This window comes from Phasianus colchicus, chromosome 1 (genome assembly GCF_987193195.1).
Source record: "Phasianus colchicus chromosome 1, bPhaCol1.hap1.1, whole genome shotgun sequence".
Classification (NCBI taxonomy): Eukaryota; Metazoa; Chordata; class Aves; order Galliformes; family Phasianidae; genus Phasianus; species Phasianus colchicus.
Window position 1 is genome coordinate 3,119,696 of NC_143436.1, and position 25,935 is coordinate 3,145,630.

At 40.6% G+C, this 25,935-nt stretch overlaps 1 protein-coding gene across 2 annotated transcripts in view; it reads left to right on the plus strand.

Moving 5' to 3' along the window:
- The window catches only part of CHCHD3 (coiled-coil-helix-coiled-coil-helix domain containing 3), a 260,893-nt gene that overhangs the window by 204,004 nt on the left and 30,954 nt on the right, over positions 1-25,935 (plus strand). For both annotated transcript variants that reach the window (XM_090134009.1, XM_090134014.1), the window contains exon 6: positions 24,149-24,219. In XM_090134009.1, coding sequence (XP_089990135.1) covers positions 24,149-24,219 — 71 coding nt within the window. The remainder of the gene's footprint in view (positions 1-24,148; positions 24,220-25,935) is intronic.

Below are 25,935 nucleotides of genomic sequence, written 5' to 3' on the forward strand. Positions count from 1 at the left end.
GAACAGGATTAGGTCATGGTTCTGTCGGTGTATCAAGCACTGCATTAATCTACCAGCATCGAGTTTTATCTACTCAACTGAATTTGCCCATAATAAGGGGAAAAGAAAATGTCAAACAACACTAATTTTCAAACATTTTTCAGATAGAAGCAGTAAAATGTATTATGGCTTCCACTGGAACCATTTACCATACCATTCTTATCTATGTAAGGCTACTGGTGGGACAGTATTCAACCTCAACAGAGAATTCTTGCAGATTTACCCAAATCAGTGCAGGAGGAGACCTGAATATAAAATCAAGACACATTAATTTCTCATTCTGTACTTGGGCCAGGAGACTGCAATGTCAGAGCTCACGTGCTGCACCAGAGAGATAAAAGTTCATGATAGTTTCCCAATGCTTTGTATTTCCATACTGCTCATGAACCCCCCCCCCCTTTTTAGTATTGACCAGAGCATAATGTTTTTGTCAGTTTAGCATAATAAAGCTGTCAGCCCAACCTGTGATCTTGCTTCATGTTGCCAATACTAGAAAATTTCTCTCTTCAAATTTCATTATATTTTGGGGATAGAGCTTTTGTTGAGCTCTTCTTGCCTGGCAGGTTGAGATTAGGAAACTTGCTACCAATTACAATATCTGAAACCTCAACCTGATTGACAAAGACAGACAGAGCTGTAGCCTTCTGACTGGAGTGCTGCATTAATGCACTACCTCCATATCTTGCTGAGCCACAATCACTATTCCAAATAATTGTTTTTAAGCCTTTTTTGTTTAGTTTAGTTCTTTAGCTCATTATCTTTCATTTGCTATTTTTAAATAAGTAGCTAATATGTATATCAGATATTAAATACACACCCACCCATGTATTTTTTCATAAAACCACTGAAAATGTTTATTCTGAGACATTTTCCTATTAAAATACCCCTTTCACTATCACATATCCAATCAATAGCAATGCTGAAACGCTGCTTAATAACAAAATAACGAGTTGTTCCACACTGAATAGTAGATATTGATGTTTCTCTAAATGTTTGCTTATAGATTATTTTTCCATCCTGTGTGTATGTCTTTATATAAATGGAGACAAAAACCAAAGTGTGATAAGTAATATTCCAGGCTTTTCTGCCCCTGCAGTAAGACATTGATAGCTGTTAGAATGTAGCAGACAGATAGTTCCATGTAAGTTGTTTGCAATCCTTTTTTCCTACTTATCCAATACATATATTACCTTGTTTTCAGATCTTTGTTTCTTTGTTTGTTTTGTAATTTCAGTTAGGAGCAAAAGGTAGGTAATTTCATGTTCACATTTTGTAAATATTTGCAGAAGACCAAGGGGTAAGGGGATGTTGGATGCGAAATAATAACTCAGGCCCAGGAGCAGGGGTGTGTTTACATGAGCTTTCAAGACTTTGTTAAAATGCACACTGCTTTTTGTTATGTTGTGCTTTTTTCTTTATTTTTAACTCCGTTGGTGCATCTCTTTAACCCATCATCATTCTTGCAACTTTCTTTTTCTGGCTTACTCCCTTTTCATGCATCACTTTAGTAATTTACCCCCAGTCTCAGCGAGAGTTAACCACACAGGGTGCCAGCTTTTCCTCTGATGCTGTTTATTTTTATAGGCAATCTCAAGTCTTCACTCTTTCTGCTTTATTTCATTGTGTTTTATTGGCCTCAAATGTTGCTTTAAAATCATCCTGAAGGCTCTTTCTCAGCCTACAGGATACCCCAGTGTTATTTCCTGAAGAATTTATGCACTGGCATTTCCTCAGATGGGGAGGATGGCGGTTTTTATTTATGTGAAATTCCACTGTCTTGGTAAAACCAAACTCAGTGTGTATTAAGCAGGTGTGTGCTCTATCAGGATGGACAGAGCTCTATGAGTGGTTGAGCAGGGACATTCATTGGAAATGGGAATGCTCAAAACCTCTGAAGTTCAAATTCCCGAAGATTTTGGTTGTTGATGTGGGATTCCCCCAGTACTGGAAATACTGTATTGGGCCCTCACTGAAGGAGAGATGTGGAGCTGTTGAATAGGGTTCAGAGGAGGGCCACAAAGATGATTAGAGGGCTGGAGCCCTTCCATATGCAGACAAGCTGAGGGAGCTGGGCTTGTTCAGCCCGGAGATGAGAAGGCTCTGGAGAGACCTCATTGCAGCCTTCCAGTATGTAAAAGGGGATTATAAATGAGAGGAGAATCAACTTTTTACAAGGGTAGATAGTTATAGGACAAAGGGGGGTAGTTTTAAGCTTAAGGGGGAATTGGATTTAGATTGGATGTCAGGGGGAAGTTCTCCACAGAGGTAGTGGTGAGGTACTGGGACAGGCTGCCCAGAGTCTGTGGATGCTCCATCCCTGGAGGTGTTCAAGGCCAAGTTGGATGAGCAACCTGCTCTAGTTCCAGATCTGGAAGTTGGTGGCCCTGCCTGTGGCAAGAAGGTTGGAACTTCGTGATCCTTGGTGTCTCTTCCAATCCAAGCCATTCAATGATTCTATGATTCACTGACACAATAGATGGTGAAATAGTTTTTCGGGAAATGGCTTTTTATATAGTAGGGCTATTTATGTCATGCCCTCTGTTTACCTACCTATCGTGTTGCTTTGTAAAGGTGATTTCTGTCATAAACCCATTTCTAGTCCTGCAGCTCGCAAGTCCTCACTGCTTGAATCTCACTTTCTTCTTAACTCTTCCTTGCTTATACAATTATCACCACGCTGGGTGTCACCATTTGCTGACTTCCAACTGTATTTTAACAATAGGAATTTAATCATGTTCCTATGATTACTAGCCATTGCTAAGTACTGTTTTTCTCTGCAATGGTTTCAGTTTCTGTTAAAGCTTCTTCAGTCATGGTGTTTGTGAAGTCTGAACACATATGCATGTGCATCCCCTGAATAAAAATTGCAGGTGGGGATAAACTGTGAAACAAGTGGGAATGCAGGGAGCGATACCAAAAAAAACAAAGCAGCACGTTGGACAGCTCCTTCAGCCCCCCTCTGCTTTATTCTCATGTATGAAATCATTGCTGGGTGCTTGTTAGGGTAAGTTGTTCATCCAGCACTGCTTGGTTTAATGAAAACAAATTAGTGGATACATACAGTTAAACATAAACATGTCAGCGTTGCCTAAGTCACCCTTAGTGATTGTGTCTGCATCTGTTTTCCTTGATAGCTTCAGCTGCACTATTTCCCTTCCCCTTCCTGAGAAGCAACAAAAAATACCATGAGAAAAATTTTTAATAGGCAAAGTGGAATAAACCAAAGAAATTTGTCATTTGAATGTCAAAAGGCGGTGTTTATCGCATTTCATAGGATATGGCAAAGTGTTTTAACATATGTGTGGTTAATGAATAAGCAGCATTCCTTTCTCCCATGTCTGTTCCCTCCTCCCACCTTTTTTCCTTTGTAGAAGTTTTGGTACAAATGCTGTATTAAGTTAACACTATGTTTAACACAACCCTCAGTGAGATGGTTTGCTTGGAGTTCTTTGTTAGGGTATCACGTAGAAAATACTCCAACTCTAAGTAGAACCATGTGACAGGTAAGCCATTGGATGTTAGGGTATCTGTTAGAGATTTCAGTGACTATACAATATGAGGAATAATTGAATTGCGATAATTCTTTAATCTCTTGCACTTTCCTGGGAATCTGATGGATATGTATTCCCTTAAAGTTATTTATCTTTAAAATATATATTGTGTATGGTTTTTCAATGGCCCAATTATTTCATTTTTGGACAAACTGAGCAACAAATGAGAAGAAGCACACTACAGGCCAGTGTGTTTTCACTTGTTTTCTGTTCCTGACCTTTTGTGTATTCGTATTTGAAAACAAGAAGTACCTAATTTAAATACACCTTCCATTTAAAGAGGTATCAACAACAAGATGTGCATTAAAACGTTTTCTGAGCACCTTTTCATATTAAAAAGTTCCCTTTTTATTCAAGGCAGTAGTTAGTGATTTTTCTCATTACAAAGCAATAATAATTATGTGAAATGCTTCCCTACATTTTTGTAAATCATCTTGTAAACCCGAAGGCTGAAACAGCCTTCCTGAGCACATACCGGCTTCATTTTCATTGCTGTCAGTCTGAGTGATATTTTAATTTTTCTGCCCCTAAAAATACTTCAGTCCTGTAACAGATAGATAAATGAGAGAATCCCCAGGAAATGCTGCAGAATGTTTCTATTTGCCAGCACAATAAATGCAGAAGCTAATAAATGTCCTCTTACATCAGAAGGAGGCGTATAATGAGTAAATGATGGGAAAAGGAATTTGGGAAATAAATGATCAATCCAATCTAAGTCGACAAACAATTTCTTAATAACTTGGCCTTCGGTTGGAGAGAGGGCTGCGCTCAGCACAGAGGAGAAGGACTGTTTCCATCTGGCGGCTGATAGATTTTGTGAGGCTGTTTTAGCTTCACAGAACAATAAGCTGTGATTCACGTACAGCCTTTCTAATGCAAAGTTGGGATAGTTCACCATTTGTCTGTATGGGCCTATAGGGAAAAGGGACCGTTAGCAGAATCTAATCTTCATTTCTAATTCCTTACTGCAAGCATCGAGTTGTTCTTCAGGACAAATGATGGGAAAGGGCACAATTTCACAGTATCAGGCAAAAGCAGTGCTCTGCCCTGTATTCTGCCTGTATTGCAGGTTTATTTTGTCTTTCTCATCTGATTTTATTGTGCTCTTCATGTGCAAGGGATTAAGTCCAACCTAGCTGTGCTTGTGGTGATATTCTTAACATCAGGGAGAGTCCAGCCACAGAAAGAGCTGAACCAAAACCTTACGGTGTGACCACAGTTCAAGCCTGCTGCAAATAGAGGGGAAGATAAACGCACCAGATTTTGTGCAATGTTCTGACATGGATCTCTGCTTTGTCTGTGCTTGTTGTAGAAGTCAAAGGTTAAGTACAATTTTTCTCTGTTGCATTACACGTGAAGCTCCCTGAAACCAGTGCTCCAGCTTTAAAGGTGGGAGAAGGAGTTCAAGATGAGCAGGAGGGCTGTAGGAAGAAACCTGGGGAGAACAGACAAGAAAAAAAATCACAGTAATGGACTTGGTGACAAGCCTACTGACAACTTCTTTTCAGCTGAAGTTTTTGCTTTGAAGAGAGCAAAACCAATTTGTCTTGCGCATTACTCAGATGCCTTTAAAATCCCCAACTCCCCGATCCTTCAATAAAGAAGGAACAGACAGCTGGCATTGCACTTCTGTAGCACTGTATTTGTGGCACTGTATTTGTGAGATCCTTCCTAAAAAAATGTGTGATCTTTACACTGATATTTCAAAGGTAAAGGTGTTTTCTTCCTTGTATTCTCTTTCACAGAGCTGTTTTTCAGCCTGCAGATGGGTTCTGTGGCTGGCAACACGCTCAGTATGCTGTGGGTCCAGTTGGGCTGCGGAGGGGCTCATGTTGCTCGTGTTGCTTTTAATTGGAATTTCCAGACAGCTTAGAAGTGGTGGTGAGCCATCGGTGGGGAGAGGGGATGGCAGCGATAACGCAAGCCTGGTGGTGTGTTCAGTGCACTTTAAGTGTGTCACAGGGAATTGAAAGTTCTTCTATCTTACGCCTTTCTAACTGAAAAGCATTATACCTGAAAGCTGAGACTTTTCAATATGTTTCTATTCACATGCATATTGCTGTGCCTCAAAAGGCCTTTCCTTTTGAAATATGGAAAGATAATCATGTGTTTGAAATGAGTAGATACTCTCCTGCCACTTTTGAAATCTTTATTTTTTTTCCCCCTTGTCAGAGAGTTTAACTGTTTGCATTACTGTGGGCCGTAATCATCTAGGAATATGTATTTATGCACACTAAAATACAAAAACATAGCTGCAGTAATTATGAAGGAAATTCAAATGAACCATAGCAGAAGAGTTCAAACGTGTGTCTAATTCTCAGGGAAGAATTACCATTTTTTTTAATGTCTTACCTTAACATTTCACTGGTTTCCCTGTTCAGTGTAACCTGGTTGGAAATTCTTTCTGCAACCAAATTTGTTGCCTTTTTGTCTATATATTTATTAAACACAAAGCCCCCCCAAAATAATCCTTGTTCCTAAAACAATTGTAGTAATGATACAAAGTGTGTTTTTTGCTGCTGATGCCATATGTCTTTTTAAAAGCATTGCAGATAATTGTTGCTGCATGCCAGCTCAAATGTCTATTTGTGCCAAGCTTGCCCCTGACTTTAGTACTAAATCCTCATTGGCCCGTAATCTTCAGAAGTAAAATCCTATCTGTGTTCTGCAGTGGTTAATGTCCAAACTATAACTGCTGCTTTTGACAGTGCAAATGAGCTGTGTTAGAGCAACTATCCCAGTTTTTTGAGAAAATGGAAATTTTGCCTTTAAGTATTGAGGAACAATTTGAAAAGAGAGGGTGATAATCCCATTTCTGCTTTGTGCCATGGAAAATTCACCATTTTTTTCTTTGCCTCAGTTTCTTCGATCATCAACAGCAGAACAGTGTCATCATCAAAATGCCACATCAGGAGTGAATTCTCTGATAACTTGCTCACTTTCGTAGGGAATAAATAAGAAATAACGCATTTTATAGAATTTAACATATATAATGTTTTGAAATAACCGTGTACAGCCTTAGGGCTCCCAGCACAAGAAAGATGTGGAGCTCTTGGAATGGGTCCAGAGGAGGGATACTAAGATGATGGAGCACCTCTCCTGTGAGGAAAGGTTGAGGGAACTGGGCTTGTTTAGTTTGGAAAAGAGAAGGCTCCGGGGAGACCTCATTGTGGCCTTCCAATACTTGAAGGGAGCGTATAAACGGGAGGGGGAATGGCTGGTTACAAGGGTGGAGAGTGATAGGACAAGGGGGAATGGTTTTAAACTGAGACACGGAAGGTTTAGGTCAAATATTAGGAGGAAGTTTTTCACCCAGAGGGTGGTGACACACTGGAACAGGTTGCCCAAGGATGCTGTGGATGCCCCATCCCTGGAGGCATTCAAGGCCAGGCTGGATGTGGCTCTGGGCAGCCTGGTCTGGTGGTTGGCAACCCTGCACATAGCAGGGGGTTGAAACTAGATGATCACTGTGGTCCTTTTCAACCCAGGCCATTCTATGATTCTATTCTATGTTTCTATTCCATTCTGTGTTACTGTTTACTCATTTCTTGCTCAACTTGTCCAGGATGTTAAAGCATGCTTCACAGTTGTTTTTTTAACAGATTTTATTTTTTATTCAGCAGGTTACACTGGTAGTAAGTACAGCATGCCAAAATGTCCTTTCTTAGAATCTATGTATTGTTGAATGAAGCATGAAGAAAAAATAATAGGTGTTTTGGAAGAAGACCCACTGTCTTAAATCAGCAATACAGGCATTCTTTTTTCAGGGGTTACTGTTGTACTGTGTGATCACTCAGCAGTTCTATCCATCCTTACTCATGAGATAGTTTTCTGCTTCCTGTAGTTGAAGCTGTTCAACTCGATGAGTTGATGCTTTTGCTGTCTTGTTCCCTGTAGTACCAGAAACAGGTAAACAGTTGTTTGGTTTTTTTTTACTTAACCCTACCAAATAATGCATTGCTAGCATAAAATTTGAAACAAACATGAACCATATTATATCTATTACACATTTCAAGCAGTTTTCGTGGGCATCCTTCCTTGGTAGGAGTTTACTGCTGTTACTGCCAGTTAGTTTTTGGAAACCTTCTTCAATTGTGCATGTTTCAGATAATGCGCAGAATGTTGGAGACCTGAGGATCTTTTGCTTCTAGACAGGCACAGGTGTCTCAGAAGGATTTCAACACAGCAAAGCAAACATTTCTGATACAGACAAGCTGAAATATTGGATAGCAGTACAGATTGAACTTCATTTTATTAGGAAATGTGGAGAAGTTTTTTAAAAATGCATTTTCAAAAGCAGAAAATTGCTCCTGTAAATTGAGAAAACTTCAGTGATTTTTTTTTTTTTCATATGGTTGTTTCCGATAATTGATGAGGGGTGTCAGATATTTCTCAAATTAAAAGAACTTCTTTGAAATAAATAAAATAATCCTTACAAGATCCTGACTTTTATATTGGAAAAATCAAGTGTAAAATGCTACATATGCCATACCATACTATTGGTGGAACATTTTTGAAGTAGGAGTTTATCCGTGGTTAAGAGGAAAAGGATCTATTGATAAGCTGTGGAGTCACCATGGAGTTTTTCAATAAAAGGGTGAATGTGACACTCATAGACATGGTTTAAGGGCATGGTGGGGATGGGTTTGTGGTTGGACCAGATGATATTAGTGGTATTTTCCAACCTTAATGATTTTGTGATTCTCTGAAAATACTTGTGGGGGTGGATGATACCTTTCTATTTGAGTAGTTAATACAATTTAAGGAAATTTGGGGGGACGTGGATGTTTTTCAGGTATCTTTGAATTTACTGGCAATGTTTTACTTCTCTTCTTGGTCAGGCTTTGGAATAGTTTGAAAAGAGAGAGACTAAGTAGAAAGCTTCACTGTGTATGTAGCGTAAATGCAATTCCTGGTGGCATGATCCATAAGGCACAAATGTAAGAGATATAATCATCTTTGGAAGTGTTCAATGTCCTGAGCAATCTCTTCTAGTTGAGCCTGATCTGTGTTAGATGGCCTCTGAAGGTTCATCCTAAGCTTTCCGTGAGTTGTTGCTATAAAATGAAGCTTGCTGATTGAGATAATTTAACTTGATGCTTCTTACTTCTGGAGAATGGAGACATCACATTACATTAATACAACCAGCATTGCAAACAGTTTCTTTAGTGTGTGGTAAGCTTACAGTGATGCTGATCCTACAAGGCATTGCTGGGTCTCACAATAACCAAATGGAAGTTTTTCCCATAGTAGGTTTAAGATAGCTGGCTATGAGGGCGCATGGGGGATTTTGTTAAGGAGCTTCATGTGGGAAAAGGAAGAGTATGTCTTTCTTGATAAGATTGAGTGGCTGTCACACATTTAAGGTGGGAACATCTAGTCTACATTAAGTATCTGGGGTCAATCAGCAGTTGCTGATGAGAGATAGGAGCCACTGAATGGTTATCAATCCATCCCCTTAGTTTGGCAAGAGAATGACTTGCCTTGATTCTGTTCCTATGTTTTGTCGTCAATTATCAAGGAATCACAGTTTAAACATCTATCTAAGGGCAGCTGAGGTTTTTCATGATGAATCCCATAGAGACAAGCACTATGGAGCACTGCCACTGTGGGCAGGGAATGAGCAGACTTGCTCTGTAATGCCATCAGTGACCTACAGAGACAAATGAGTTCATTTGCCAAAATAGATGGATGCTGTGCAGGGGAATATGCATAGAACAGAGATTGTGTTCCTAAAAAGCATCTAAAAATCTATTCAGACTAATGAGGAAGAGGTGTCTTTGAAGGGCTGTGGATGTCTAGAAAAATAGAAATCGTAAAGCACAAGTAATGGCTTGGAATGGAGAAGAAAAATAAAGAAATCAGTAGAAGAATATACATATGTAGGAGAGAAGATGCACTGAGAAACTTCAGGAAGGTTGAAAGGCAGAATAACAGCTCTGGCTTGAAAAATGGACTGAGCACTGTGGGAGGGAGAATTGAAATTGATGGTGAGAATATACAGAACCTGCACCCAAAAAAAGGCAGGAAAAAGAAGCCAGGTAGTGAGAATAGTCCTCAAAGGTCATGAAACATAGCTATAATTTGTAAATGTTTTCCAGGTCTGCATCTGAATTATTTGCTGTGGTGTAACTTCCAGCTGTAGGCATTTTGTGGTGCTATTGAGAGCAACAGAACCATGTTTTTCACTTCTGAAGCAGTGTATTTGGTGCTAATGATTACACTGTGGTATGCTGAGAGGTTTCTTTTTTGTAGGTCCTGGATTTTTTATTTAGCACGTTTTTGAGTGAGAAGGCCACCTGCCTTAGTTTTGGCTGTGTTTCTTTCATAAGACTGTTTCCAAACAAAATGAGTCTTCTGGGATACGCCGTTGTAAGAGCACTGAAAAATCCTCACATTAGTTTGATTTAAATTTGCTCATACCTCATTTCATTTCTTGCTTACCTAATTATCAGCATAGCTCTTAATGTAGACTGAGTAGGAAACATAATTTTCTAGGAGTCTGATCATTACCAGTCATCCAAACAAATCCATATGATGTTTTTCACCAAGCACTTTTTTACAGTCTCAGCATTTGTACTGTAGCAATCCTGTTCTTTTCACACTGCTCAAACCAGTCTAAAGCAGCTACAGGAGGCTATCCTTGAAATACTTCAGTCACTTCATAGTCACCAAAAGCTGCTGCTGGTACGTAGTTTTGTGAGTTTTGCTTAGCTTTAGTTTTACATCAGCTGCCAGTCAGTTGATATTTTGGGATTCAGAGACTTTCTGCCTTGATATCTTGTAGGTCGTTTGACATAAGTCATGAGCTAGTCCAACTGTCCATCTGCCAGCAATAAACCATGTCCTGAGTACAACCTCTGAACATTTCTTGAGCACTTCCATGGACGGTGACTCAACCACCTCCCTAGGCAACTTGTTCCAGCACCTGACCACTCTCTTGGAGAAGAAGGATTTCCTAACATCCAACCTGAACCTACTCTGGCACAACTTGAGGCCATTCCCTCTAATCCAGTCACTAGTTATGCAGGAAAAGGGGCCAACCCCACCTCGCCACAACCTCCTTTCAGGGAGTTGTAGAGAGTAGTAAGGTCTCACCTGGGCTTCCTCCAGGAAAAACAATCCCAGCTCCCTCAGCTGCTCCTCATAAGCCTTGCACTCCAGATCCCTGGCCAGCTTCACTGCCCTTCTCTGGACATGCTCCAGTTGTCTTTCTTGCAGTGAGGGGCCCAAAACTGAGCACAGCGCTCAAGACATGGCCTCACCAGATCTGGGTACAGGGAGATTATCACCACCCTGCTCCTGCTGGCAGTGCTGTTCTTGATATGAGCCAGGATGCCACTGGCCTTCTTGGCCACCTGCGCACACTGCTGGCTCATGTTCAGCTGAGTATTGACCAATACTTCCAGGTCCATTTCCTCAACACAGTCTTCCAGCCGCTCTGCCCCAAGCCTGTATTGTTGCATGTGGTTGTTGTGGTTGAAGTGCAATCTTCAGTTGGCACTTAGTCTTGTTGAACTGCATCCCATTAGCCTCTGGGCAGCTATCCAGCTTGTCCAGATTTCTCTGAAAGGCTTTCCTTCTCTCAGGCAGATAGACATTTTCCCACAACTTGATGTCATCTGCCAACTTACTTACGGTTCCCTCAATTCCCTCATTCAGATAATCAATAAAGATATTAAACAAGACAGGCCTCAGTACTAACTTCTGGGGAACACCACTCAGGACCATTTGACAACTGGATTTAACTCTGTTCACCACCACCCTCTGGGCCCAGCTCTCCAGCCAGTTATTTACCCAGCAAAGACTGTACCAGTCCAGGCAACAAGCTGCAGCTTCTCCAGAGCATTCTGTGAGAGACAGTGTCAAAGCCTTTGCTGAGGCCTAGATAGACTGTGTCGACAACCTTTCTGTCATCTACCAGGTACGTCACTTGTTCATAGAAGGAGATGAGATTGGTCATTACAGGACCTGCTTGTTAAGAACCCATGCCAGCTGGGCTTGATCTCCTGGTTGTCCAGCACACGCTGTGTGATCTCATTCAAGATCTGTTGCCTCTGTGTCTTCTGTGTCAGGCTGATAGGCATGTAGTTCCTCATATCCTCCTTTCAACCTTTCTTGCAGATGGGATTCACATTGGTAAGACTGCAATCCTTTGGAACCATTCCAGTTGACCAGGACCACTGGTAGATGGTGGAAAGTGGCTTACCAATCACCTCTGCCAGCTCCTCAGCACCCTCAGATCTCATCTGGCCTCATGGACTTGTGACAGTCCAGGTGGACTAGCAGGTCTCTAACTGTTTCCACCTGTATTGTGGGTGGTTTATTCTGCTCCTCATCCCAGACTTCCAAGTCAGAAAGGAGACCAATAATTACTGGTCTGACTTTTAAAGACAGATTATGCCTTCAGGCAACTGAGTAGTGATAGTAGTAGATCTAATAAACAAAGCTAAACCCAGCTACTTTCCATTTATTTGAAAGAAGATGTAGCCAATCCTTAATTCCGTATGTTTGGCTTCAGGCACAAAATGAATTTCATGTACAGCTGCAGAGCAGACTACACAACCACTAACTGAAATAGATTTTCATTCCAGTATCGGACATATCATTGAGTGTAGGCATGCATGTCCATAGAATTATTCAGTTTGGAAGGGGCCATGGGAAGTCCAACCTTCTGCTCTAGGGAGGATCGTCACTGAAGACAGACAAGGTTGATCAGGGCTATCTGTCATTAAATCTTTGTCAGCCACAGAGGCTGGAGAAACCACAGTCTAATAGGGTCTCTATCTCTCTTCTTAATTATACTTGGAAGAAAGTATTTTTCCTTATATCCATTCAGAAACTCAGTTGTTTTGATTTACAGCTATAGCTCTTGTTTTCCCACTGTGCACGTCAATAAGGAGCCCATCTCTTTCTTGTTGATGAACTCTTCTTAGGGCTTTTAAGGATGCTAGATCATAGAATCATTTGAGTTGGAAGGGACCTTTGAAGGTGATCTAGTCTAGCTTCCCTGCAATGAACAGGGATACCTACAGCTCAGAGCCCTGTCTGGCCTGACGTTGAGTATCTCCAGAACAGGACATCCACCAGCTCTCTGACCTACCTCTTCCAGTGCTTCACTACTTATATATATATAAGCATATATATATAAGTATATAAAGGCTTTTTATCCAATCTAAATCGCCTTTCTTCTAGTTTGAAACCATTTCCCCTTGTCCTATCACAACAGACCCTGCTAAGGAGTCTGTCCCCTCACAGGCCACCTTTAGATACTAAAAGGCTTCTCAGATCTTCCCGGAGCCTTCTCTTCAGCCTCAGCTCTCTCAGCCTGTCCTCATTAAGAGAGTTCTTCCATCCTTTGGATCATTTTTGTGACTCCCTTCTGGACATGCTCCAAGAGGTCCAATGTGCTCCAGCAGATCCCTCCAAGACTTGCTCTCCTCCAGGCTGAACTCCACTTGCCTCTCCTAATAGGGCGTGTGCCCCCATTTTGGTATCATTTGCAAACTTGGTGAGCATGTGTTCCATCTCTGCACCATTAGATAAGGTATTAGGGAATGTTGTGCTATAGACACTTGAGCAACTCTACATGTAACTGACTCTTAAGTGGAGACTGATGATCCAGCCAAATTTTCACCTGCAGTTCACAAGAAATTTTCTATTATTCTTCTGGACACTTTAATGAGGTAACTGTCTGCCTCTGAAAGCTTACCAAAATGAGTCTAAAACATGTGGAAATGAGTGATTGTCCCACGCCACTCCTCTGACCGTGGAGATTGAGCAACATAATCTCAAAATCATGGCTGCTGTAGTCCATAGGAGGGCTACATTGGCCTTGGAGTTGTCTTTGTATTAAGTTTGCAATAACAGGTTCTTGGGGAAGCTCAAGTTTTCTTCCCCTGCATGTAACACGACTGGATTTTGTAAGAGTTATCCACGCAGCAGATGAGCTACATCTGTGTATGAATATAATAGAAGACTTAAGCTAAGCTGACTTTGTGCTGCTCTAGATATGGGATGCTCTGTGTGTCCATACTGATGATGAAAACTATCTGCAGTGCTGGATTGCAATTTTATATTGCTGTATTTGAAATAGCTGTATCCAGCTAGTGGGGGTGGGGAGGTGGGAAGAAGGAAACATATTTGTACTCTATACATTGAAGTAAAGTACTGAGTTCTCTGTGTAACCCATAGATGGCTTGTGGTCATCCTAATTTGCCTGTGAGCTGGTGTTGTTCCCTTTAACTTGGCTTTTGCTATGCAAAAGTTGCTGGTTGGACCTGTGTTTGAGAATTAATTCAATAAAGGTAACTAACAATATGAATTAAAAAAATCCTATATGAACATGCTATTCCTAGTGCCATAGTCTGTACTCGGCACCACTGAGAGAAGGGATTCCTCATCATACATTGCCTAGGCATCATTCGTGACAGCAGCAATAGCCATTCCTATATCCTTTGAAGACAGCATTTGTCAACTTGGATAATGCTCACATGCCATCCAGGAATTCCAAGTTCCAGAGACTAGGCTGTATGCTGGAGCCAGGAGGGTGTACCCTTGGTGGAAGAAGGTCCGCTCAGTAGGTACTTAAGCAAACTGAACATTCCTAAGTCCCCAGGTTCTGATGGAGTGCACCCAGGAGTGCTGAGGGAGCTGGCAGTTGTCACTGTGAGACCACTCTCGATGTTTGGCCAGTCATGGTGAATGAGAGAAGTGCCCAAAGGCTGAAGGAAAACAAATGTCAAGAAGGGAAAAAAGGAGGACCCAAGGACCTACAGGCATATAAGCCTCACCTTGATGACACCTTGATTGAAGTGATCAACAGATAATCCTGGAAACCATTTCCAGGTACACGAAGGAGAAAATTATCAGGAGCAGTAATCATGGATTCACCAAGGGGTAGTAATGCGTGATCAACCTGATAAGCTTCTATAATGAAATCACTAACCTCACAGGTGGAGAGGGAGCAGTGGACATTGTCTTCCTGGACTTCAGTAGGAACACTGTCCCTCATAAAATCCTCATAGAGAAGCTGTTGAAATATGGGTTGTATGAGCAGTGAGGTGGATTGAAAATTATCTGAATGGCTGGGTCCAGGAGGTGGTGATTAGTGATGCAAAGTGCATCTGGAAGCCAGTGATAAGTACTGCAGTGGGTCCAGTCCTCATTAATGATTTGGACAGTGAAGCAGATTGGGCCCTTAGGTTATGAGGTTTTCTTCTTGGAGATCTCCAAACTTATCTGAACATAGTGCTGGGCAGCCTGCTCTGTGTGTCCTACTTGAGCAGGGTTGTCATAGAATCGTATCATAGAATGGCCTGGGTTGAAAAGGACTTCAAAGAGCCACATCCAGCCTGGCCTTGAATGCCTCCAGGGATGGGGCATCTACAACCTCCATGGGCAATGTGTGGCTGGACCACATGGATCCAGAGGCCCCTTCCCACCTCAGCCATTCTGTGTTTCTTGCATTTTGGGGATGGAGGTGGGTGGAAAGTCTGCTTTTGGTTGTGGAAAAATAGTAACCAATGGATACCCTTAGGGAGAATGTAATTTATAATGTGTGAGAGTGAAAGGAGTGAGACTAAGAAGAAAAGTTGTAAATAAGAATGATTTAGATTAGGCATCTTGTCATCAGCAGGAGATGTAAATATAGTTGTGCATTTACACATGCATCTCTAAGATTGAGAACATTTGTATTAAAGACTGTACTACAATTACATGCAGATTAGATGCTTGGCTGAATAGCTGTAAGAATTTTGAATAGATTTGTCCTTTTCACAAAGGTTTTCATTTTCTTTGGCAGTTCTGAGTGTTAACAAATTAGAGATCAATGCTCTACTAGGGCAGAAACGTGAAGTGCAGCATATCTTGGAAAAAAACTTCAGAGGCATTAATAATTGCAGCTAAAGGTATTAGTGGTGCCTGAAAAACAGGATTGGAAATTCAAAAGAAAAGGTTGAAGAAAAAGCTGTTTTGCCCATTTTCTGCTGATAAATGAGATAGATCTTGTACGCCATTTGGATACTCTTTTTCAAACAGAATGCATAGTCTTTGACAAACACATGTAATGAAATAAAGGAAATCATGTTGGGAAGTGAATTGTCTGCTGGCAGAACATTTGCCAAGATGCCATGTTTTCTTTCCTTTGTTTGGGTAGGTTGCAGTACTGTCTCTGGCAACTTCAGCACTATTTTAGGTACCTGTTTGACTTTTAATCCCTCTGTACAAACAGCTGTTTGGTGGCGTCGGTGTCCAAAGTCCTTCCTGCAGTCTCCAGTAGTTCAGACATGCAATCTGTCAGTGGAGCACTGTGGTCTAGAGCCAATTTCTTTTAGGTCTTAAGAGGATGATGACCATAGTGGTTCTACTAAGCCGTGAGAGTAAAGGGCAGAGGACAGGGAATTTGCACTTGAATTTCAGCTAACATAGAACATACTTACCTCTAGGCAAGCTAAACTAAACTCCTGAAAACAAGTCTTGGCCTTGTTGTTTAAATATCCTCTGCAGGGTAAGTCCAGAATCCCAGATCCTTACCTGAGCTTTTCTGAATTACAGGGCTTCTCCAACAATTTGTCTTCTCTCTCCCTACCTCACATCTACTTCTCCTCTTTCTTGCAGTTATCTGCTTTGAAAGCATGCCTCAGTGCAGGCATGTCCCCTGATTTGTGCATATCTCTTTTGTTTATGTGAATGTCTCTAAATAGTCCTACGCATCCTCATACCGTGGTTGTGGTCTCCCATCAAGGAATTTCTTGGCTGTTTCTCTGGAAGCTCTGAAACTCTGGAAGTTATCTTTATTCTGGAGCTCAGAATTAGAAAACTGGCTTGCATTGGAGAGCAGCCATTCTCTTATATTCAGTTTGTGTAGATTTCCACAAAAGCTGAATAACTCATGTTTTCAGCCCTGTAACCAGATACAGAGAATTTTCCTGGTCCAGCCAGTTAGGTCTTGTCTTCTGATGAAGGCAGAACAGCACCAAACACATTCAGCCTATTCATTCAAAATGAGTTTAGAATAGCACATGAAAAAGCCCAACAAGAGCAGAAAGCATAAGATGTGCTAGATTCCCTAAATGGAGAGTTGGAGCTTTCTTGTTTCATCTCTGGAGCTGAAAAATGCAACAGTTGGCTGCACAGTGCAGCTGGATCGAATGAGAGTGGTCATAACTTCTATGAAAATAACTTGTTTAAAAATTGAAGCAAAGGCCTGGTTTGATGAGATTTCAAGAGAAATTACTTCCTTCATGTATCACTTTAATAGCATTTGAGGTAGAATAAAGATGCAGTATTATGTGGGAATCCGTACGATGTTATATGCTTGGCTTTCCCTGGTTGATTAAAATAAATTCAGAGACAAATCGAGGTTTTTAATTCAAATAAAAATGCAATAAAAATGGCCATATATTTATAAAGCAGTAAGTTAATTTAGTTTGGAACTTAGATATATGCACACTGTGTAGCACTGCAATAGACAGCCTTATTGTCTTACTGTCATCCCCTCTTCCCCAGTTCTTCCTCTTTTTTTGCACATTTGTTGCTTTTATTGGCAGCTTCAGAGATTAAGCATGACCGTGTTGTAAAGGCATTTCTTTCTGCAGTATTTCTTGCCTTTTTCTTTGTAATCCATATGGTCAACTTTGTGCACCTAGCAGTGGGGCATAATCTAGTGATCATGCATCTTACGCAGCGCCTCCTGCTATCCAAACCACAGTTCTCTATGGGTTTTCTTTGCTGTAATGTCTCACTTTGGGCACTTGTGGCTGTGCTTGGCTGCTGATCCTCACTTTGTGGCACCAAAACAGAGTGGGGACTGTGGCAGCCTTGAGGTTGGGTAAAAATCTGTGAAGCAGCTGTCAGCTTAAGAACAGTTTCTTCCTAAGGGCTTTGGAAATCTTTTCATTTAAGGCCATATAGGTCTCAGGCTGTGTGTCAACAGAATGAATAAAACAAAACGCTTCATGTTATGAAGTTCATAAAGGATACTGAGATGAAATGGCCAGAAGTTCAATTATGGGATAAAAGAAAGCCCAGCTTCAGCAGCAATGGATTAAAAAGAAGCAGAGAAAACTTTCCAATTTGCCATTTAAGGAACATGGTAATCTTTGCCTGCCGATGCTTTGAGTCCTTCCGTGGGGGAGGATGACAAGGAAAAAGAAGTCTTTAAATTAAAAAATTCTCCCCTGATTCTCAAAGGTGCCAAACAGCCCAAGCTCTTCATTCCTTTGGTGGGTGGAGCAGGTGCTGAGCTGCTCTGAAGTCAAGCTGTGCTCATTTTTGTCTTTCGCAGCACTAACTTGAAGCAAAGGCCACATCTGTCTCCTTTGTGTGGAAGTCACACGACTTTTCCTTTGTCAAATAAACTGTTAACTACAAAACTATTAAATTAAAAATAAAAAAAAAAAAACCACCTTAGATAGAATGCATGAATGTTATGTTCATACTGAATTTGATCAGGGCTTTACAAGCCAAGAGGCTTAAAAGGAAAACTTCAGTGGCAAAAAAAGAAGACACGGTACATCTGCAGTGAAAACAGCTTCAACACATTTGTTATAAAATAGTGCATATAGGTTATGTATCTTTAGTGAAATTAAATGAGGACTCTCAAGTTCTCTTGGTTCTTTTGACAACCTTTTATCAGCTCGGATGACACGAGATCTTTCAGAACTTGATCATCCTGGAAATCTGAAGATTTTCAGCCGAGAGTAAAAGATGCACTTCTGCTTTGAGGTCCCGCATGCAGACAAAACAGATGACCTCCTCGAGTTCTGTGGGACTTTATTTCCTTACACAGACTTTTGAAATCAGAGCTGTCTAGTTAAATAATCATACTCCTGTTCCTCCACAATATGCTCTTTAAGAAGTGTCTGCTCTTACTTTTGTTCAGGGAAGTTTTTTTTTGAGAGCAAACACGAGGAGAATACTTCTTTTTGCAGAGCATATTTTGTTCCACCTGAACTACAGCATGCCATATCCTTCCTAAGGCTCTGTGTATTTATCAGGGGAAATTGTATAGATTTAAAGTTAAATTGCAGACCTCTTTTCTTTGGCTTCTCTTCCATAATGCCAGCCTACAACTCTCTCTGTTCCCATACTTCAGAGGTGGCTTTTCTACAGCTTTTACAAAAATCCCAACCTTTCTTTTCAAAGAAGGATATTGAATGAGATGCACAGCAAATGCTGATTATTAATCGTTTTAATTTGGTTGCATCCTGTGTTATCTGCTTAGTCTTCAAGCCATAAACACTTAAGCAACTTAACATGTGGTGGTCCTATTCAGGCTAATTAGATTACAGTCGCATGTAAAATTAGTCACTGCTGTGAGTTTTTGCAGGCTTTTCAACAGAACTCCTGTAATTGCATACTGCCTGCACTGTAAATAACACAAAGTTACAGCAAATAACAAAGTGACAGTGTTTTGAAAAATGCTGATATATTAATGTTGGACCTAAAGGTTAAGGATTTTGTGCCAAGGAGCAAAAATTGTGCCCAGTTTGGATCATTTATGTTTTGGGGTTGTTTGTTTTTTCTTTTGTGCCTAAATTTTTCCTGTTCCAGTTAAGCAGAACAAATGATATTCCTATTAAAGGATCCATTTATGCATTTATGAAGGCAGTGTTCTCCCTCCTCTGGCTCTGATTTTTGTTATCATAGCAAGAACCTTTGGCCATACAAACCCAGGCGGATTAGCAGAGGAACAAAGCCGTGTTTCCTACACTGTGTTTATTTGCTTGCAAGTTGGAAAACATCAGCATAAAAGGCGGTGGGCTTCTGCAGTTGATGCAGATCTCTAATGTGTGACCACACCTGCTCATGTAATTGCTGTGAATCCCCCATATGATCCCACGTAATCAATACACACAGCGCTCAGTGTGCATGGCATCCATTATTTATTTCACAGCATTCAAACTTCACAAAATTGAGGTAAACCCTTCATGTTATCATTTCCACAGTAATAAAGAACTGAAAATAAAATAAATGCCTTAATTCCTTAATTCCTAAGGCTAAAGCTTTTTTTTTTTTTTTACACATAACAAATGCACGGTGGTTAAAACCAAAATTATCCCAGGTTCTATTTGTGCTTGTAAGAGGGAGGTAAGGATGACTTGGATTCTTAGTTTGAGGGTTAATTTCCCCCTATTTCAGCAGCTTAAATCTTAAATCTCTATGTTGAGCTATTTACTGAGCCCTGCTTTGTATCAGCAGTGGTAGTGAAATTCAAGCTATTCTCCATATTCCGTAAGGTGTGAGATCTGCTGGCCTGAATCCTCAGTGATCAGACTAGATTCTCTGAACAAGCTGAAGTTTAGTCATCAAGAACCACATTTGCCACTTTGTTTTGATATCAAGCAACATGCCCACACTGTGTAAGAACTCCATAACAGATGCAGAAATAGCGCCTTCCACATAATCTGGGATGATGATTAACTACCATAACCCTGACATTTCTTGTTCCCTTCTGGAGGTTCCTCGCCTCTTTCATAATTCCTGCACTTTCATACTTCTTTCAACAAAGAAGACCATAATAAAGGTCTGTAGAAAGCCATGGTTTTATTATACAGCTGAGGAGAAAAGTATAAATGAGAGGAAGATGCTGCATAACTCTATAAGCAAAGATTGTTTTATAATGTGCACTCCCAGGGGACCCAAATCAACGATATAAGGAATTCAGCTGTATTGTTTGCTACCATTTCAGTAGCATCGCTAAGAGAATCCTTGAAATATACTGATAGGCAGATTCCACATATTTAAGAAAGGCACGTTTATGACCTGAAACATCTTATGTATTTTTAACATATTCTTAACATATTTATAGAGATATTTTTTAGATATCTGTCTATATAAGTGGAATGTAGCTTGGAGAAGAGAAGGCTCCAGGGAGACCTCATCATGGCCTTCCAGTATTTGAAGGGAGCATATGAACAAGAGGGGAAATGGCTGTTTACGAGGGTGGACAGTGATAGGACAAGGGGGAATGGTTTTAAACTGAAACAGGAGAGGTTTGGATTAGATATTAGGAGGAAGTTTTTCACCTGGGTAGTGATGCACTGGTACAGGTTGCCTAAGGAGGTTATGGATATCCCATCCCTGGAGGCATTCAAGGCCAGGCTGGATGTGGCTCTGGGCAGCCTTTTTCAACCCAGGCCATTCTATGATTCTGTGATTCTATGATTCTAATCCGAAGTTATTCTGATAATCTGCCACTGCTGCTTTTCTCTGAATTGGAGTGTAGCTTTTATCTTGCACTTGGTGTTGAGCAGTCCATGCATATTCGGACTACATCCACAACATAAATACAGAGACTGGGGAAATTACCTGTGTTAGCAGTCTGTGTTATACCACCATGTGTTCTGTGTTTAGAAGAATGCTCGCTGCATTCTTATCTGGAGGATTAGAGAGGACTTCTGAAATCATATTTCCTCTCTGGGTTATAGAGAATATCTCTCTGAAAGAGAGACTGAATGACTTTCAAAGGAAGATCTTATCTGAGAAACACGGCACACTTTATCTAAGATAACAAATGATTTCTTGATAGCTTGAGCCTACTGTAGGATTGAAAACTTCTTGGCATATATAGCAGCTCAGCTGATCACTTGAACTGCAATTAAAAAGTAGAACAAGTACACTCAAAATATTGTTTTTGTGTCAAAAACGCTCCTTCATGCTTGAAAATGATAAAAAATTGCAATCGATCCTTACAACTGTTGTGTTCATCTTTATTGATCAGGCCAAAGAAAGACAAATCGCAACCCAAATAAGATTATAGTAAATGTTAGCCTCGTAGGGGACTGTAGGATGATAGAGAGCTATTCATCATCTCAAATGGTGACCTGTCCGCACTCGTCCCGCAGTCAGCCTGCTGTCTAATCACATCCCTATTGATTGCATCTATGTCCAAGGAACCTGGACAACGGCTGTCATTGGGCAGCTGGGATTGCCAAACGCGAGGGGGTCACTGGTGTGAGGAGGATTTCATTTTCATTTTCTTACTGGCCAGCAGTGATTTATGAAAAAATAAATGACCCCGAGTCGCATGCGTGGAAGCCTTGATTTCGGTACAAATGAATGATTAAGTCTGAAGCTCAGAAGCAGGGCTGCAGCAGACCACCGTGCTCTTTGTGATCCGTGCGTGCCCTTTGACCATGGGAGACGCTGCATGATTTGTTATCATTTGCAGTAAAATATTGGCCTGGCGATGCAATTGTAGCCGTGTTCAGAGTTGGTGTTATTGTCGGTGATTTCTGTACGTATCAAGTTCATCATTCAAATGGAAGGACCTTGGAAGGTGATTTCCTCAAGTGGAAAGAGAAAGTGTTTTTATTTTTCTAGATAGCGCTGCATGTTTTGTAGTTTCCATCAGATGTTTATACCATAGTGGGCTTTCTTCCCTGCATTTCTCATAACCCAATTAGGCACAAGTACATTTTGTTCAGGACGTGTTTGCTAACTTAGTGATCGAGGAGACTGTCATCTTCAGCACTTGCAAAAGAGTGATCTTTCCACTTAAAGGGTTTTTTTGCTTATTTTCTGGCTGTGTTTTAGGCACATTGCTTTTTCAGTGTCTTCAGTAAATAACTTAAAGCGCTTGCTTTACCCAAAATAGAACTGGAATGACACTTCCCTGGACTGCATTGTTCCATGCATGTATGCTAAATGCTCCAAAGAAGCACAATCGTGTTAAGGAATGAATAACTTTAAACTGTAGCATTAATAGGTAGGTTGTTAAAATAGGGATTCAAAAGGCTTTTTCAGTAATCACACAGCGTGTAATTGTAAGAGTTTTGTTGCCATGTTAACGTGCCTTCCTGGGATGCCAGATGACTCGAGAGTTGCAATGCTAAGAAGGGGATCTTGCAAGTGCCAAAAAAACCTTCGTGCTTCTCCACAGCATTGTTTCTCCTGTTGGCTCCTCCATTCACAGAAAAATAATGTTTCAGAGAACTTTTGAACTGCTTTAACTTTTCATCATTCCTCCAACTGTGAAGCCAGGTGCCTTTGCTATTACATCTTAAGTCCAACTGTGCTAGGTCTATAAAAATCTCTTTAAAAATACCAGGTATATATTATCCAGACATGAAGCATCACAACATTATAGTGATTTGTCTTTGAATATTGTATGTCCCACTGAGAAATTTGGTCATTTTCATGTATAGAAAAGTTTTACTGCTTGATGACTCAATTTTGTCTGACCTGCATTTTGGAAAATGATCATTTGCACGTGCATAGTTTTGCACTTCATCCGGAGGAATCCCAGGCATATATACAGACTGGAAGGAACAGTCCTTGCAAATAGCCCTGCATAAGAGGACCTGGTGGATAAAAAACTTAATATGAGCCAGCAGTGTGCTCTTGCAGCTCAGAAAGCAAATGGCAACTTGGGTTCCATCAGAAGAGGAGTGGCCAGCTGGGAGAGGGAGGTGATTTGTCCCTCCCTACTCTGCCCTCGTGAGGCTGCATCTGCATTAACACATTCAGATCCGGGGCACCCAATATAAGAAAGACAGGGAGCTGTTGGAGAGGGTCCAGAGGAGGACCACGAAGATCAGAGGACTGGAGCACCTCCCCTATGAAGACGGGGAGTTGGGCTTGTTCAGCCTGGAGAAAAGAAGGCTGAGGGGTGACCTCATTGCAGCCTTTCAGTACATAAAGGGAGCCTACAAACAGCAGAGGGGTCAACTCTTTGAAAGGGTAGATAACAGCAGGACAAGGGGAAATGCTTTGAAGTTGAGGGAGAGAAGATTTAGGTTGGATGTCAGGGGGAAGTTGTTTACTGTGAGAGTGGTGAGGTGCTGGAACAGCTGCCCAGAGACGTTGTGGATGCCCAGTCCATCGCTGGAGGTGTTCAAGGCCAGATTGGATGAGGCCTTGGGCAGCCTGGTCTGGTATTAAATGTGGAAGTTGGTGGCCCTGCCTGCAGCAGGGGGGTTGAACCTTCATGATCGTTGAGGTCCCTTCCAACCGAAGCCATTCTATGATTCTGTGAAGTGGTTGAAGTGACTTGGAAATGTGGAAAATTAAATTAACTTTCTGCAAGAGGCATTGTCAAGGCAAAGAGCAAAAGGAAGAGTCAAGCTGTGGTTAATTTATTGTTCAACCTTGGAGCCTGACATCAGTATCGTGTGCAAACTAGATGGGGATGTATGTGGAAGTAACAAAGAGAAGCATACAAAGAAGTAAGGATTCAGTATTTTGATTTTTTTTCCTAGTGGAGAAGCTTCACAGGTTGCAATATTTCCTAGTGCTTAACTGCGTGATTTGTACCCTGTCTCTCTTCAGTTTCCTTATTGAAAGTCATTTCTTTTGCAGAACCTTCCAGAGCCAAGAGGACACACTTAACAAAAAAGTCTGTGGAGTTTTGTAGTATAGTAGAGATGAGGGCTCTTGGGTTGTTGTCATTGTATGTTTGTTTCCTTTTTGCTGGTGGTTTGGTTTTGAGCAGCTGAAATGTGTGAAATATCTAAATTAATGTTACTTACCAGGTGTTCACATGTATATAACAGATGTTATGTGAAAACTGTATTATTAACTTTTTTTTTTTCTTTCCTTTTTTAACTTTACAGAGTGCCCAATTCTACAAAGTAACCACAGAGCAATACCAGAAAGCTGCCGACGAAGTGTCAGCCCGGTTCAAGTAAGTCTTTTCTACCTTTTGTGTTTGAGCCTGGCAAGCTGATGAATTCTTATCCATTTTAAAATGAATAGTAACTCCCATTTCTGCTATCACAGATCCTATCATTCTGTGTTGGAAAAAATGCTGGTTGTTCAGTTGAGAGAATTTTGAAGAATTTGGAGGCCAGTGCATAGTAACCATAAGCTGCATAGGAATTAAATGCACAGTTAGTAATGTCCTAATTAAGCTGTATTTGATAAGATGTGTGAAGTATCCTAAAAATATATTCTTTAACATTTTTTTTCTCTACTGGGACAACAAAAATGTAATTCCAACTTTGCATTACAATAGTATTCATCCTGTGCTTGCATGATGTGAAAGGATTAAATTAGCAACTTCACTTTGCCCCTACCAGTGAAGGTCAAATTAAATAAATTTTATTAGTCCTGAGGATGGTTAAATGAAGATGCAGTAATTGATGTATCAAAGTGACTCTGACCCTTAGCCTTGGACTCTTCCCTTTTTGCTAGTTCATCCATTAGGTAGAAGGTTCCATTTATCATTTCAATGAGGATACAAAGAGAACTTCATACAACCTTATAGTCTCAGCAGTAACCAAGAAATGCTGTGCAAAGGGAATTATTTTGTTCCTGTTTTTAGGTTTCTGGAGGGTTTTCGTTGTGCTTTTGATTTTGTTTTGTTTCTCTCTTTGATGAGAAAGAGGAGAAAAGGTTTTTCTTGAGCTGCTGATAGTGATGGAAACTTCTTAACTGTAAGATAAAATCATTTTAATATGAGGAGTTGCTAATATTCTCAAGTGTGTATGTGAAATATTTGTGCTGGTTAATGATGTGGAGTTTATATAACTGAGGACTGAATTCGTATGTCCCTTAAGTAAGAGGGACAGAATGACCATTGACACTGGTGTGATTTTAACATAATTTGGAGGTCTCTCTGTTACAGATGGTACGTTGTCATTCATTGTCATTATTTTCATCTGTGTAAGAACCCCATCAAGGGGGGTATTTTTCCTTTCCTTGTTATGTTCTGTTACTTTCATGTTTTTAAATCTTAATTATTGCCTAATCTGCCTTGTACAATTTCAAAATGAGACGTTATTGTTATTTGAAATGGTAGTTGATAGCTTTATGTTGTTATGGCCAGAGGTAGGAAACTTTTTTAAATCTGTTTATTTTTCCCTGGTATATAATCAATTTCCTGAATAACTCAAATCCTTTTGGGTTCTTTTTGCACACAGAGAACTGGCTAAGGGACCAGTCAGTGTTGAACAACAGCTACACATTTTAAGAAAGCCATTTTGAAAAATGCTTCAATCTATCTGCATAAAGGAAAGAGTATTTAACAGAGAGGGCTTTGATAATTGGAGATTCCTATCAGTTGAGCAAATTGGTCAGTTCTTCATTTTCTAGGTACTAGATTTACTAGTATCATAGAATCATCAAGGTTGGAAACGTCCTCCAAGATCATCCAGTTCAACCATCCACCTATCACCAATATTTCCCACTAATCCATGGCCCTCAGTACAGCATCCAAGCATTTCTTGAACAAAATAGGTAACAGCTATTTGACCAGTCTTCATTGCAGTCCCAGTACTGAAACTGCAGTGCTTCCTTTGCACTTCAAGCCAATTTTTCTTTAAAATTATTTGGAGCTTTCAGATGAGTGGATCTGATTTTGATTCGTTGCATTAAATACAAAAGGAAAATGTTATCAGAA